The sequence below is a fragment of the Musca domestica genome, unplaced genomic scaffold (genome assembly GCF_030504385.1).
Source record: "Musca domestica strain aabys unplaced genomic scaffold, Musca_domestica.polishedcontigs.V.1.1 2, whole genome shotgun sequence".
NCBI lineage: Eukaryota > Metazoa > Arthropoda > Insecta > Diptera > Muscidae > Musca > Musca domestica.
This window is the reverse complement of record NW_026712249.1, coordinates 14,624,558-14,638,864: the sequence shown is the minus strand read 5'-3', so window position 1 is coordinate 14,638,864 and position 14,307 is coordinate 14,624,558. Positions and strand designations below refer to the sequence as shown.

Here is a 14,307-nt window from a genome sequence, read left to right as displayed (position 1 = left end):
GACGTGGAATTTCGCATGTAGTTAGAGTTTAAGGCGGGGAAGAAGCCTACCAATTTGGGTGGTAATCGGATAATATTTAACGGGTAAAATAGACCATATACTTTGTGTTGAAAAAAATTCAAAATTTTTCATTAAACCGCGAATATTTTAAATTCCGGCGAAATCACAAAGCCATCACAAGGTTACTTCTGACCTTTACATTGATGTTAACATCCAACAAATCGGATATATAACAAAATATGTGCGATATATATGTCTATCAAAGGAGATATGCTTGAAAGATCTCTTATATGTCGAGAACGTCTGAACTGATTTCGACAGTTCTCATTAATTCAGAATGGCCTCTTGGCAGGAAAGAAAAAACGTTTAACAAATCGCATAAAAATATCTCTCTAAAGATGAAAATATTGATTTTTTAAAATTTTCTCAATATTTTTTCAATTTTGTCATATTTTTGGCATATTTTCATTTTGAATTAAACATTTGGTAATATTTCTACAGCTAACAAAACTAAGTGGTTAGGATATCAGGATATCATATACAGATCTCATTTATGGCCCGATCCTTACGAAATTTTGCATGGGGATAAGATGAGGGTCAGAATATTTATATTTAGGGGTTGAAATGGACCAAAAAAAATTCAAAATTGTCCGCAGGTCGTAATTATCGCCCGATCCTCACGCACATTTGAATTGGGGTTACCGGACATTACAAAAGCCAAGCAGTTTTGGATGGCCATCCAAAAATATTCAATGTGTGAAATAGTTTGCCAACTTTTGTAGACAAAATACGAAAATGTTCATTCCAGTGACTTTTTGGAGAATTAACAAATAAAGGAAAGACACACTTCTGAAAGACACTATTTCGTTAACGCTGATTTCGTTGAAGAATATAGTCAAATGTCTGTATCTCATATAGATGCGTTTCAGTCAAAAACCAATAATAAATGTTAATTTTTTGCCACTTTTGAGAGATTGTAGGTCTTTGGGAAATATTGGTTCCAGATCTAGGAAGACCATTTAAGTGCAACATCTACCAATAAATTGGAAATGAGCAAATTAGTTTAAGTTGCTATTATTCGAAAAATAGAGAACGAAACCTGATGATTTTCTTTTACTATTTGTCACAATATCTGTCGAGTATTTCGCCTATATAAACTGTATGGTTTATTATAGTGTTGTAGGGTATTCAACGGTCGGCCCCGCTCGACTGTAGCCGAGCACAAATGTCAGTTTCGTTTCGAAAAACATTGCTATTTTTTGTAGAGAGAAATTTGAAGTTAAGCCAAGGGGGGGAATACTCCAGACTTAAGCAATCAGGCAATATTTTACTTAACGGAAGGAGAAAGAACCATTCGATTTTCTTTAAAATTTGGAAATTCCGAAAATCTGAAAGGCAAGATGTGGAATTTCCAAATTTTAAGTGTTCGATTGTCTTCAAAATTCACACTCAATATTTCATAAGATCTGTTGTGAAGCGCGTAGACATCGGGCCACTCCTAATTTCAACTTCCCCCTACTATGAAGGTCATAGAATACGAAATGAGCATCTCATTAATTTTAAATTGAAGAAACAATGCTTCCGAAGGATGATGTCAAAGAAAAAAAATTTCTTCATCAAATTTTACTATGAGCCACAAAAGAAAAGATATCCCTATATCCATTGCATATCGAAAAAAATTTACATCAATATTCGACAAAAAAAATCCAAAATTAATCCCAAATTTTTTGATCAAATTTTTCTCGGAATTTTTTCTATTCGAAGCCTAAAAGTATCGTTGAATTTCGTTTTAGGTGGGAGATGTCAAAAAAAAATATTCTACCCAAAATGGTACGCATATTTTTATGATTTTTATTTTCTTATGAAGGTGACTTTTTCAGGAAGCTACCACCTGAAATATGGAATATAAATACGAAATATAGCATCTGACATTTTCCAACAGAAAATGCTGTCGAGAGGATACCGAGCTTAAATTGCAATTTTTATAAACCTGTTCGAGTACCTTATACACATTTCTAAAGAAACGCATCTTAACTTCACTTAACGCTATTTTTCCCTCCAAAATTGCTGTAATTTTCAAGAAAAAATTCTCAAAGAATACAACAGAATATTAACCCAGATCCCAACATTGGAGAGGGCTTAGGACATGGATGTGAACATTTCGTTATTTATTATTTATTTTTTTTTGATGTCTTCTTAAACATTTCTTGAGGTCATATTGACGGATGGAGGTGTGTTTCTTAGAAAAATAAATGTAACAGCTATTGTTTACAAATTTAATGTAAATATAACCAGAAAATATAACGGTAAGCCATTACAAAATGGATTGTTTTTTTATTTACATTTGACAAACACATTACAGGCCCCCGAAGAAAACCAAATGCTTTAAATAGCTTGTAAATCGATCGAAACAATCATCAGTTCCTCTTCGATTCTTTAAGTGACAACACAGCCTATTATTGCTCTGAGAAAGAAAAGATGGGTTTAAAAGTTGCAATGCTCTTGTGTGTAATGCTGGTGGCATTCCATTCGATTAATTGTCAGGATGGAACGGGTGGTACCGGAGGTACTGGAGGCGGCACTGGAGGTACCGGAGGCGGCACTGGGGGTACCGGTGGCGGTACTGGTGGTACCGGAGGCGGCACTGGAGGTACCGGTGGTGGTACCGGAGGTACTGGCGGTGGTACCGGAGGAACTGGTGGAGGTACCGGCGGTACTGGAGGTGGTACCGGCGGTACTGGAGGTGGTACCGGTGGTACTGGAGGCACTGGTGGTACTGGCGGCACTGGTGGTACTGGAGGCACAGGCGGTACTGGAGGTACTGGCGGCACTGGTGGTACTGGAGGCACTGGCGGTACAGGAGGTACTGGCACCGGCACTGGAACCGGAACAGGCACCGCAACAGGCACTGCCACTGGTACTGGTACTGGCACCGGCACCGGCACCGGCACCGGAACAGGCACTGGTACCGGAACTGGCACCGGCACTGGAACCGGAACAGGCACCGCAACAGGTACTGCCACTGGCACCACAGGCACAACCACAACGGCTACAACGCCTACAGCAACAACACCCACGACACCAACTACAACCCCAACCACACCAACGACACCAACAACACCAACAACACCCACGACACCAACTACACCCACAACACCCACTACCCCTACAACACCAACAACACCAACCACACCCACACTGCCAACTACCGGCACCATCATCCCAACAACCACAGCACCAGCCACACCCGCCCCACCAGCTTTGGGTCACAAACACCAATTTTTCAATTTACTTTTTGGCAGTAAATTGCAAGGATTGAAAGGATAATGGATGAATAGATAATGTTATTGACGATCGTGTTAAATGTTTGTAGATTAAAAATATATCTGTATATAATTTAAGAAGTTGTTTTTATTGGTAACTGAAGGGCGTTAATATTTGAAAACTGTTCTTGGAAGTTGTGGATAATTTCTAATTCACTTTGCGAAATTATCCATGGGAAATAATGTAAATGTGGAATGGAATGGAGGTTCCATCACGATGAATAATTCGCATTTATTGTTCTGCATGTCATTCAAAAAAATATGATTTTGATGTCCTAAGTTATATCGGTGAGTAAAAAAATAAAATTAAAAATGTTTAAAAAATTTTTAAATTCCATAATAACAAAATAATCCTATTCCTTATGATAGACTTCATTTTTTGTGTAGATGCAGTATAGCTGTTCGAATATTCTATTAAAATTTCTCGTAAAAATTTAAAATTTTAGCTTTGATGGGCTTTAAGGAAATATGAGATTTTGAGGATTTTTGCTCTGTAATTATACCCCTAAAAATCGACGTCAAAATATCCTTAAAATCCTTCATCAAATTACTCATGGGAGTAAAAAAAAATGATTACAATCATAACTCGAACAACCCTTATAGTTAAAGTATTGTCACCGAAAGAAAAATTTCTAAAAGTCGCAAAAAGCGAAATTTTCACAAAAGGATTAAATTAAAGCTCTGACAAGTCATCATGAAAATAATCTTAAAAATCTGGCATCCCTTTAGAAATAAATGTCTTAAATATTCAAGATTCAATGATCCAGAATCTAAACATTTCTCATAATAAATATGTTCCAGTATTCCTCTCAAAGATTCTCGTTAGGAAATGCAATTAAAATCCAGGATTACTTTAGTTATTTAGAAAAAAAAAAGGTCATCTCAATTTTATCTATTTTCAAAAAAATCAAAACTAGTTTTGAGTACGTATAAAAATATATCTAATGCTTTAAAAAAAAAAAAAATAGCTGCGATTTAAACCTTCATCCTCCTCTATTATCGCTCTGAGAGTCCTCACAAAGATTCTCGTAAGGAAATGCACTTAAAATCCAGGATTACTGCTATGGCAGTTATTAAGAAAAAAATCGACAATTTTATCAATTTTCAAAAAAAAAAAAAAATTAAAACTAGTTTTGAGTTCGTAAAAAATATATATAATGCTTTTAAAAAAAACTAGCTGCGATAAACCTTCATTGAAAATCTTCATGGAAATATCCTCCTCTATTATCGCCCTGAGAGTCCTCTCAAAGATTCTTATAGGGAAATGCACTTAAAATCCAGGATTACTGCTATGGCAGTTATTTAGGAAAAAAAGTCATCTCAATTTTATCTGTTTTCAAAAAAAATTCAAAACTGGTTTCGAGTTCGTAAAAAATATACATAAAGCTTTAAAAAAAATAGCTGCAATAAACTTTCATTGAAAATCTTCATGGAAATATCCTCTGAAAATCTTACCTCAAAATATTAGGAAATATTTTTAAAAATTCATCATCCTCCAAGTTATCCGCAAAAGGGTTTGGGCTTCATAGACAAGGCAAGTTCATTTATGGAAATGGCAAAAATGTCCGGTACTGGCAAGTTTTCGATTGTGCTCCAATTTTGCATATCATAATATTTGCGTCAGTGCTAGGTCAGGTGTGAAAATGGACAATATCGGTCCAGTCCATCAAGTACCTCCGGTCCAGTCCATCAAGTACCTCCTCGGTCTACTCCTTTATGGTACATCCCCCACAAATGGTCGAAATTTTCCAAAAAAAAAAAAATTTTTTTTGGGTACAATACCCTCCGAAATTGTTTGAGATGTGGTATTTGAAGTTCGTAATGGATTCTACAGCCTGTGACAGAAAATTGTCTATGCTGGTCCAGGTCTTCGCACAGCTCCAATTTAACGGCACCTCCTTATATATGATATTTTGATGATTTGAGCTACATTATTCACCGTTTATTTCAAGTTTCGAATTTGAATATGGTAATGGCCTATGACAAACAATGCCTATGTATGTCCACGTCGTCGGTATTTTTAAAATTTTAACAGAATTTGTTAAGGATTTTATTTTTTGAAAATTTCCAAATTCGTTGCGAATGATGGAGGGTAAAAGTTCGGCCCGGCCGAACTTACTGCTTTTTAACTTGTTAAATTTCAAACACTATATGTTCATCCAATACCATATAGTATCAAATATGGTACTATTTAGTACCTTTCGTGCACTAGTAGAATACATTTCCAAATTCACTCCTGTATCACAAGCCTACCACCAACGTAGGCTTCAATAACAAATTTGAGGATTCCTGAGCTACTCCTCTACCCAATACCAAAATATTGTACTTTCGTACAATTATATAACGCACTTCCAAACCAGCTCCTTTTAAATCTCATAATTGTATCTCTATTCCTTTACCCAACACCAAATATTGTACCATTCACTGCTTTTCGTACAATTATAGTACATATTTCCGAGACAACCTCCATTTCTCACGACTACATATGAAAGTGACCCTAATACCAAATTTCTGTCTTCAAACCCCATTTGTTCACCCAATACCAAATTGTACCAAATATAGCAATATTTAGTACTTTTCGGGCACTTGTAGTACACATTTCCAAAAAAAACACAACTTTATTACAGAAATGCCCAAAAACAAATTTCCGCTTCATCCGTTCATACTAAATCAAACTATTTCTCGTTTAGTACCATTAAGTACAGATCTCACACTTAGTACACATTTTCAAAACCACCTTCAGCCATGAAACTTATTTTCCAACCTTGATTCTCATCCGAAATTTCAGTTTATCCATTCACATGCTATCAGATGATATCATTTTAGAAGTTTGGTACCACTTTAGAACTTTTCGTAAACTTAGCCCATTTTGCTCCTTGATTCGATTTTTCGAAAAAATATTTATGTATGAAAAGGGTAAAATTACAAACAAATTTTTGGTGTAGGTAGTAGGAGATTAATCTGACAGTAATAAAAAAACGCCCCCCTAAAAATACACACACTTCTGGAAAATCGAAGAATTTAATTAAAACAATTTAAAAAGTCTCTGTCGGGTTTGCCGACAGATGTATACCCTCATTCAAAATGTTGAGCCTTTTTATGGGGAGATACCAGAAGGTGTAAACCGACATATCCCATGTTCACAGCGGATCTTTTGTTAGTGGAAATAATGGGATGTGTGAAATATGAAGAGAACCTGATGCGTATTTCGGATTTTATAAACATTTTGGTAACTCACAACTTTGACCCTTTGTGGGGGAGGCACCAGAAGGAGTGAACCGATATATTTCATCTTAATTCCAGACCTTGGATTAACATAGGTATTGGGATGTGGGAAATTTGAAGACAATCGGACTCTTACATCACATTTTATGAGAGTTGTAGTTATTTAAAATGTTGACCCTTTGTGGGGGAGGCACCAGAATGAGTGGACCGATATTGTACATTTTCACACCAGACCTAGCACTGACGCAAATATTTGGATTTGCAATGTTGGAGCAAAATCGAATCATCCTTTATCTTTCTGCGCAAAAAATATATATTTTTTTGAAAATGTCGACCTTTTGTGGTGGAGGTACCAGAAGGAGTGGGCCGATATTGTCCATCTATTTTCGCACCAGAGCTAGCACTGATGCAAATATTAGGACTTGCAAATTTGGAGCAAAATCGGATCATCGTTTCACTTTCTGTGAAAAACAAAAAAAAAAAAAATTTTCGAAAATTTCGATCGTTTGAGGGATAGGTGGTACCAGAAGGACCGATATATTAGATATATTCCGATATATTCCATCTTAACGCCAGACCTTGGACTAACATAGATATCGGGATGTGTGAAATTTGAAGACAATCGGTCTCTTACATCACATTTTATGAGAGTTGTGATTATTTAAAATTTTGAACATTTATGGGGGAGGTACTCAATAAAGTAGGCCGATATTGTTCATTCTCACACCTGACCTAGCACTAACACAAATGTTAGGATTTGCAATGTTGGAGCAAAATCGCATTATTTTTTCTCTGAAGTAGTAGACCGATATGGCCCATCTCCGAACTCGATCTAAGTTTAACAAAAATATTACGATGCGCCAAGTTTGGATCAAATCGGATACTTCCTTCGAGAGTTATCGTGCGACGGACGGACGGGCGGAAGAACATCGCTAGATTGACTCCAATTGTTCTGAAACGGATTTGCTCCAAAGAGACCTAGAGCCTAAAACAGTTATTTCGATTTGTCGGTGACGACTTATGATTTCGGAACTCAAATCATTATCGTAGAGCGATTCTACACGTAATTTATCATTATAACCAAAACCATAAGTTGGTCAGGGTATTATTATACCCTGCACCGCAAGATGGTCAGGGTATTATGTCTTTGTGCATTTGTTTGTAACAGGCAAAAGGAAACGATATAGACCCAAAGTTCCTTTTGATGATCTGCATAGAATCACATTCTGAGTCGATTTATGCATGTGCGTCCGTCTGTCCGTCCGTCCATCCGTCTGTCCATGTATTTTTGTAAACAAAGTACATGTCGCATTTATTACCCGATCCAGATGAAATTTCGCACAAATCATTTGTTTGGCTCAAGGACGAACCCTATTGAAATTGGAGATAATTGGTAAACATTTAAATATAGCTCCCATTTATATCTTCGTCCGATTTGCCTTTTATTGTGCACCAAACGTGTAATATCAGCCCGACTTGTATGAAATTTTGCATATACACCCAAATTAGGGTGAAAATATGTATGCCAAATTTGATCGAAATCGGTTCAGATATAGCTATAGCTCCAATATATATTGTTTATCCGATTTGTTATTTTAGATCTCCGCAGCCGTATTATGCACACTGTAACAGCAATATTTGGGGAAATATATCAAATACAGCTCAGAAATACTTTTGCTAAATTTTATCAAGATCGATTCGGATTTGGAACATATCTCCCATATATAACTTCGTCCGATTTACCTTTTTCTTGTGCAACTCAAACGTCTTATATTTGCCCAAAAGGGGATGAAATTTGGCACACACGACAGAATTGAGTCTAGAAGCTAGTATGTCAAATTTTGTGAAAATCGGTTCAGATATAGCTATAGCTTCCATATATATTTTTCATCCGATTTGTTATATTTGTTACCCACAGGCGTAATATGCACTCCGTAACAACGATATTCAGGGAAATATATCAAATACAGCTCAGAAATATCTTTGCCAAATTTTGTGGAGATCGGTCCAGATTTGGATATAGTTCCCATATATATATTTATCTGATTTCAAATTGATTTTGCACCAAATGGGCAATACAAGTCCGACTTTAAAAGATACAAATGCTTCGGCATATTTAGTCTTTTAAACTTTAAATTATAATTATAATCATAGCGTTTATGATTGAATTCTCCGATAAAAACTTGTAATTGTTATGTGGAGCTCTACTAAATTAGCAAAGTGGTGTAGGGTATCATAAAGTCGGCCCCGCCCGACTTTAGAACTTTTTTTTGCTGATTTTAAAATATAGAAAGATGTTTATAAACACCCATATTCGAACTAATGTCATTTTCAAATTAATTTTATTTTTTAACCCAATAATTAATACATTTTTTTAACCCAGATCTCCACTTTAACTACGGCTTAATGTGTTGCCATGGCGAACTATAGTAGAACATATTTTTTTTTTTTTCAAAAAAAAATATTCTTGAGCTCATATTGATTTAAGGAGGTGTGTTTCTCAATGACATAAATTGAACTGTCATTGTGTTTACCAAATGTAATGTAAACACATCCAGAAAAGTTTGCCCTTTACAAATTAGGTTCCCGTTTATTTACATTTTAAAAAAACAAAACAAACAAGATACATTACAGGCCCTCCGAAAAAATGATGCTTTAAATATCTTGGCATTTGGCCGTAACAGACATCATTTCCTCTTCCATTGTTTGACAAGTAACAATACAGCCTATTGTTCCGCTGAAAAAGAAAACATGGCTTTTAAAGTTGCAATGCTTTTGTTTGTAATGCTGGTGGTATTCCATTCGATTAATTGTCAGGATGGAACGGGTGGTACTGGAGGTACAGGAGGCGGCACTGGTGGTACCGGAGGCGGCACTGGTGGTACCGGAGGCGGTACTGGAGGAACTGGAGGAGGTACCGGCGGAACAGGTGGTGGTACTGGAGGTACCGGTGGTGGCACTGGAGGTACCGGTGGTGGTACCGGAGGTACCGGTGGTGGTACCGGCGGTACTGGAGGCACTGGCGGTACTGGAGGCACTGGTGGTACCGGAGGCACTGGTGGTACCGGAGGCACTGGTGGTACTGGAGGCACTGGCGGTACCGGCGGCACTGGTGGTACAGGCGGTACTGGAGGCACTGGCGGTACTGGTGGCACTGGTGGTACTGGCACAGGAACCGGTACTGGAACAGGCACTGGCACTGGAACCGGAACAGGCACAGCAACAGGCACTGCCACTGGTACCGGCACCGGAACAGGCACCGGAACAGGCACTGGTACAGGAACTGGTACTGGTACTGCTACGGGCACCACAGGTACAACCACAACGGCAACAACGCCTACTGCAACAACACCCACTACACCAACTACAACCCCAACCACACCAACAACACCCACAACACCAACAACTCCCACTACACCTACCACACCTACTACACCCACAACACCAACAACACCTACCACACCCACACTACCAACTACCGGAACCATTATTACACCCACAACAGCTCCAGCTCCAGCTACACCCGCCCCACCTGCTTTGGGACACAAGCATAAATTCTTCCAATTGCTGTTCGGAAATAAATTGAAGGGATAAATAGCTGTAACACTCGATATTGTTTAAAAATATAATAAAAAATTAAAATCTTATTAAATTGTTATTAATTTTGCCTAAATTTTTTGAATTCAGGATAGGAATTGATATTTGTAAAATCAGGATGAAGGATTTTGGTTTGATGTTAATATTTATGGATATAAAGGCACTTCGTTTGTCATATATCTCAGTAGAGATATATTCACTACCGAGCACCCTACGATTTTTTGGACTTAGTTTTTTGGGTTATAGTTATCCTTGCTCTTTAATAAATATATATTTTTCAGATTCGCAAATATGAAACTTCAATTACATTGTGCTAGAAAAATTAATTTTTTTTTAATTGGAAAATCCAGTAGATTACGAAAGTGAGGGCTAAAGAAAGAAGAGACTTGTATCGAGGGGACAAATTCCTCCTTCCTAAATAGTTTTGGAAATTTTGCGAAAGAAGATTTTTCGGAATTCGTGAATTTTCAGATATTTTCCGTCTTCGGCAATATTGGAGCAACAAAATAGAGGAATATTTCAGAGGAAAATGTTAACCAAAAACGAGTCAATAAATGGGTAATTTTGGTCCTTTTTTAAAAATATGGTTGAAAATTCACTTAAAATGGAATCCTAGCAAGTCAAAATAATGGTTGACCTGGAAAGCAACAAGTGTTCAAAATCTTACCTAGCGCCAGGAATTCATAAATATTACAAAAAAAAAATATATTTTAGTGTAACAGGCGCGCTTAGTGAGTTGGTGCGAATATTGTCAAAACAGCATGATTTTAGAAGGACGACGTGAAAAGAAAAAATACCTATCATACCTATAAAAGTGGATTTTTTAAAGCATTTTTTCCAAGGCCTATCAGATCTGTAAACGTGGATTTTTTAAAGATTTTTTTCCAAGGCCTATCAGACCTACAAAAGTTGATTTTTTACGAATTTTTTCCAAGGCCTATCAGACCTGTAAACGTGGATTTTTTTACGATTTTTTTCCAAGGCCTATCAGACCTGTAAACGTGGATTTTTTAAAGAATTTTTTTTCCAAGGCCTATCAGACCTGTAAACGTGGATTTTTTAAAGAATTTTTTTCCAAGGACTATCAGACCTGTAAACGTGGATTTTTTAAAGAATTTTTTTCCAAGGACTATCAGACCTGTAAACGTGGATTTTTTAAAGAATTTTTTCCGACCTGTAAACGTGGATTTTTTAAAGAATTTTTTCCAAGGCCTATCAGACCTGTAAACGTGGATTTTTTAAAGAATTTTTTCCAAGGCCTATCAGACCTGTAAACGTGGATTTTTTAAAGAATTTTTTCCAAGGCCTATCAGATCTGTAAACGTGAATTTTTTAAAGAATTTTTTCCAAGGCCTATCAGACCTATAAACGTGGATATTTAAAAGAATTTTTTCCAAGGCCTATCAGACCTGTAAACGTGTATATTTTAAAGAATTTTTTTCAAGGCCTATCAGACCTGTAAACGTGGATTTTTTAAAGAATTTTTCCCAAGGCCTATCAGACCTGTAAACGTGGATTTTTTAAAGAATTTTTTCCAATGCCAATCAGACCTGTAAACGTGGATTTTTTAAAGAATTTTTTCCAATGCCTATCAGACCTGTAAACGTGGATTTTTTAAAGAATTTTTTCCAATGCCTATCAGACCTGTAAACGTGGATTTTTTAAAGAATTTTTTCCAATGCCTATCAGACCTGTAAACGTGGATTTTTTAAAGAATTTATTCCAATGCCTATCAGACCTGTAAACGTGGATTTTTTAAAGAATTTTTTCCAATGCCTATCAGACCTGTAAACGTGGATTTTTTAAAGAATTTTTTCCAATGCCTATCAGACCTGTAAACGTGGATTTTTTAAAGAATTTTTTCCAATGCCTATCAGACCTGTAAACGTGGATTTTTTAAAGAATTTTTTTCAATGCCTATCAGACCTGTAAACGTGGATTTTTTAAAGAATTTTTTCCAATGCCTATCAGACCTGTAAACGTGGATTTTTTAAAGAATTTTTTCCAATGCCTATCAGACCTGTAAACGTGGATTTTTTAAAGAATTTTTTCCAATGCCTATCAGACCTGTAAACGTGGATTTTTTTCCAAGGCCTATCAGACCTGTAAACGTGGATTTTTTAAAGATTTTTTTCCAAGGCCTATCAGACCTGTAAACGTGGATTTTTTAAAGATTTTTTTCCAAGGCCTATCAGACCTGTAAACGTGGATTTTTTAAAGATTTTTTTCCAAGGCCTATCAGACCTGTAAACGTGGATTTTTTAAAGATTTTTTTCCAAGGCCTATCAGACCTGTAAACGTGGATTTTTAAAGATTTTTTTCCAAGGCCTATCAGACCTGTAAACGTGGATTTTTTAAAGATTTTTTTCCAAGGCCTATCAGACCTGTAAACGTGGATTTTTTAAAGATTTTTTTTCCAAGGCCTATCAGACCTGTAAACGTGGATTTTTTAAAGATTTTTTTCCAAGGCCTATCAGACCTGTAAACGTGGATTTTTTAAAGATTTTTTTCCAAGGCCTATCAGACCTGTAAACGTGGATTTTTTAAAGATTTTTTTCCAAGGCCTATCAGACCTGTAAACGAGGATTTTTTAAAGATTTTTTTCCAAGGCCTATCAGACCTGTAAACGTGGATTTTTTTAAAAAGCGTTAAATAGAACATCCGACCACCCAAATGAAGTAATTCTCAACAGGCACGAGTTAATTGCACCTAAAAGATCTATTTGTTCCTTTTACATTTACAAATAAAACCAACTTCGTGAAGTATATACACATATATTTTCAATCTACAAACATTTAATACGATTGTCCTTTACATTATCTATTCATCCATTATCCTTTCAATCCTTGCAATTTACCGCCAAAAAGTAAATTTAAAAATTTGTGTTTGTGACCCAAAGCTGGTGGGGCGGGTGTGGCAGGAGCTGTGGTTGGTGTAATGGTGGTGCCGGTAGTTGGTACTGTGGGTACTGTGGGTGTCGTCGGTGTTGTTGGTGTTGTTGGTGTTGTAGGGGTGGTGGGTGTTGTGGGTGTAGTTGGTGTCGTGGGCGTTGTTGGTGTGGTGGGGGTTGTAGTTGGTGTGGTAGGTGTTGTGCCAGTAGGCGTCGTTGTGGCAGTTGTGGTTGTGCCTGTGGTGCCAGTGCCAGTGCCAGTACCAGTACCAGTTCCTGTACCAGTGCCTGTTCCGGTGCCTGTTCCGGTGCCTGTGCCAGTGCCGGTACCAGTGGCAGTGCCTGTTGCGGTGCCTGTTCCGGTTCCAGTGCCTGTTCCAGTACCGGTGCCTGTGCCGCCAGTACCACCAGTACCTCCAGTGCCTCCGGTACCACCAGTGCCGCCAGTACCTCCAGTACCGCCAGTGCCTCCAGTGCCTCCAGTACCACCAGTGCCTCCAGTACCACCACCGGTACCTCCAGTGCCGCCACCGGTACCTCCAGTACCGCCTCCGGTACCTCCAGTACCGCCTCCGGTACCTCCAGTACCGCCTCCGGTTCCTCCAGTACCGCCTCCGGTACCTCCAGTGCCGCCTCCGGTACCTCCAGTACCGCCTCCGGTACCACCAGTGCCGCCTCCGGTACCACCAGTGCCGCCTCCAGTACCTCCGGTACCACCCGTTCCATCCTGACAATTAATCGAATGGAATGCCACCAGCATTACACACAAAAGCATTGCGACTTTCAAACCCATCTTTCCTTTTTCAAAGCAATAATAGTCTGTGTTGTCACTTAAAGAATCGAAGAGGAACTGATGACTGTTTCGTTCGATTGACAAGCTATTTAAACCATTTTTTTTCTTTTTCTTGGGAGGCATGTAATTTTTTACTTTTAACCCAAATTTTTTTAAAAATTAACCCAAATTGTAATAGTTTACATAACCATTACTAAGCAAACATTTAATAGTCAAATTTATTTCATTAAGAAACACACCTACCTAAATCAATATGACCTCAAGAAAATGTTAATGGAAACATTGAAAATAGGTAAAGAAGGTAAGAAAATTTACCAAATATGTTGTACCACAACAAAACAATAGGCCGAATCAATATGGTAATGTGGAGTACTCATCGAGAACTTCAAATGGAAAATTACCACAAATGCGTTTGGAAAAGTCATATATGTCGTTGGGATCATCATACGAGGAGGCACGCCAATTAGAACAGTGGGTCT

The 14,307-nt window shown here is 37.4% G+C and overlaps 1 protein-coding gene across 1 annotated transcript; it reads right to left on the bottom strand.

Annotated features, from left to right (window-relative positions):
- Positions 1–2,540: 2,540 nt before the first annotated feature.
- On the bottom strand, positions 2,541–13,828 carry LOC105261996 (calphotin). The gene is made up of 3 exons (XM_059121694.1): positions 13,003–13,828; positions 9,392–10,146; positions 2,541–3,263 (listed from the first exon to the last, which is right to left on the bottom strand). Exons 1-3 carry the CDS (start codon positions 13,826–13,828, stop codon positions 2,541–2,543), a joined length of 2,304 nt encoding a protein of 767 aa, XP_058977677.1.
- Between the last annotated feature and the right edge of the window lie 479 nt (positions 13,829–14,307).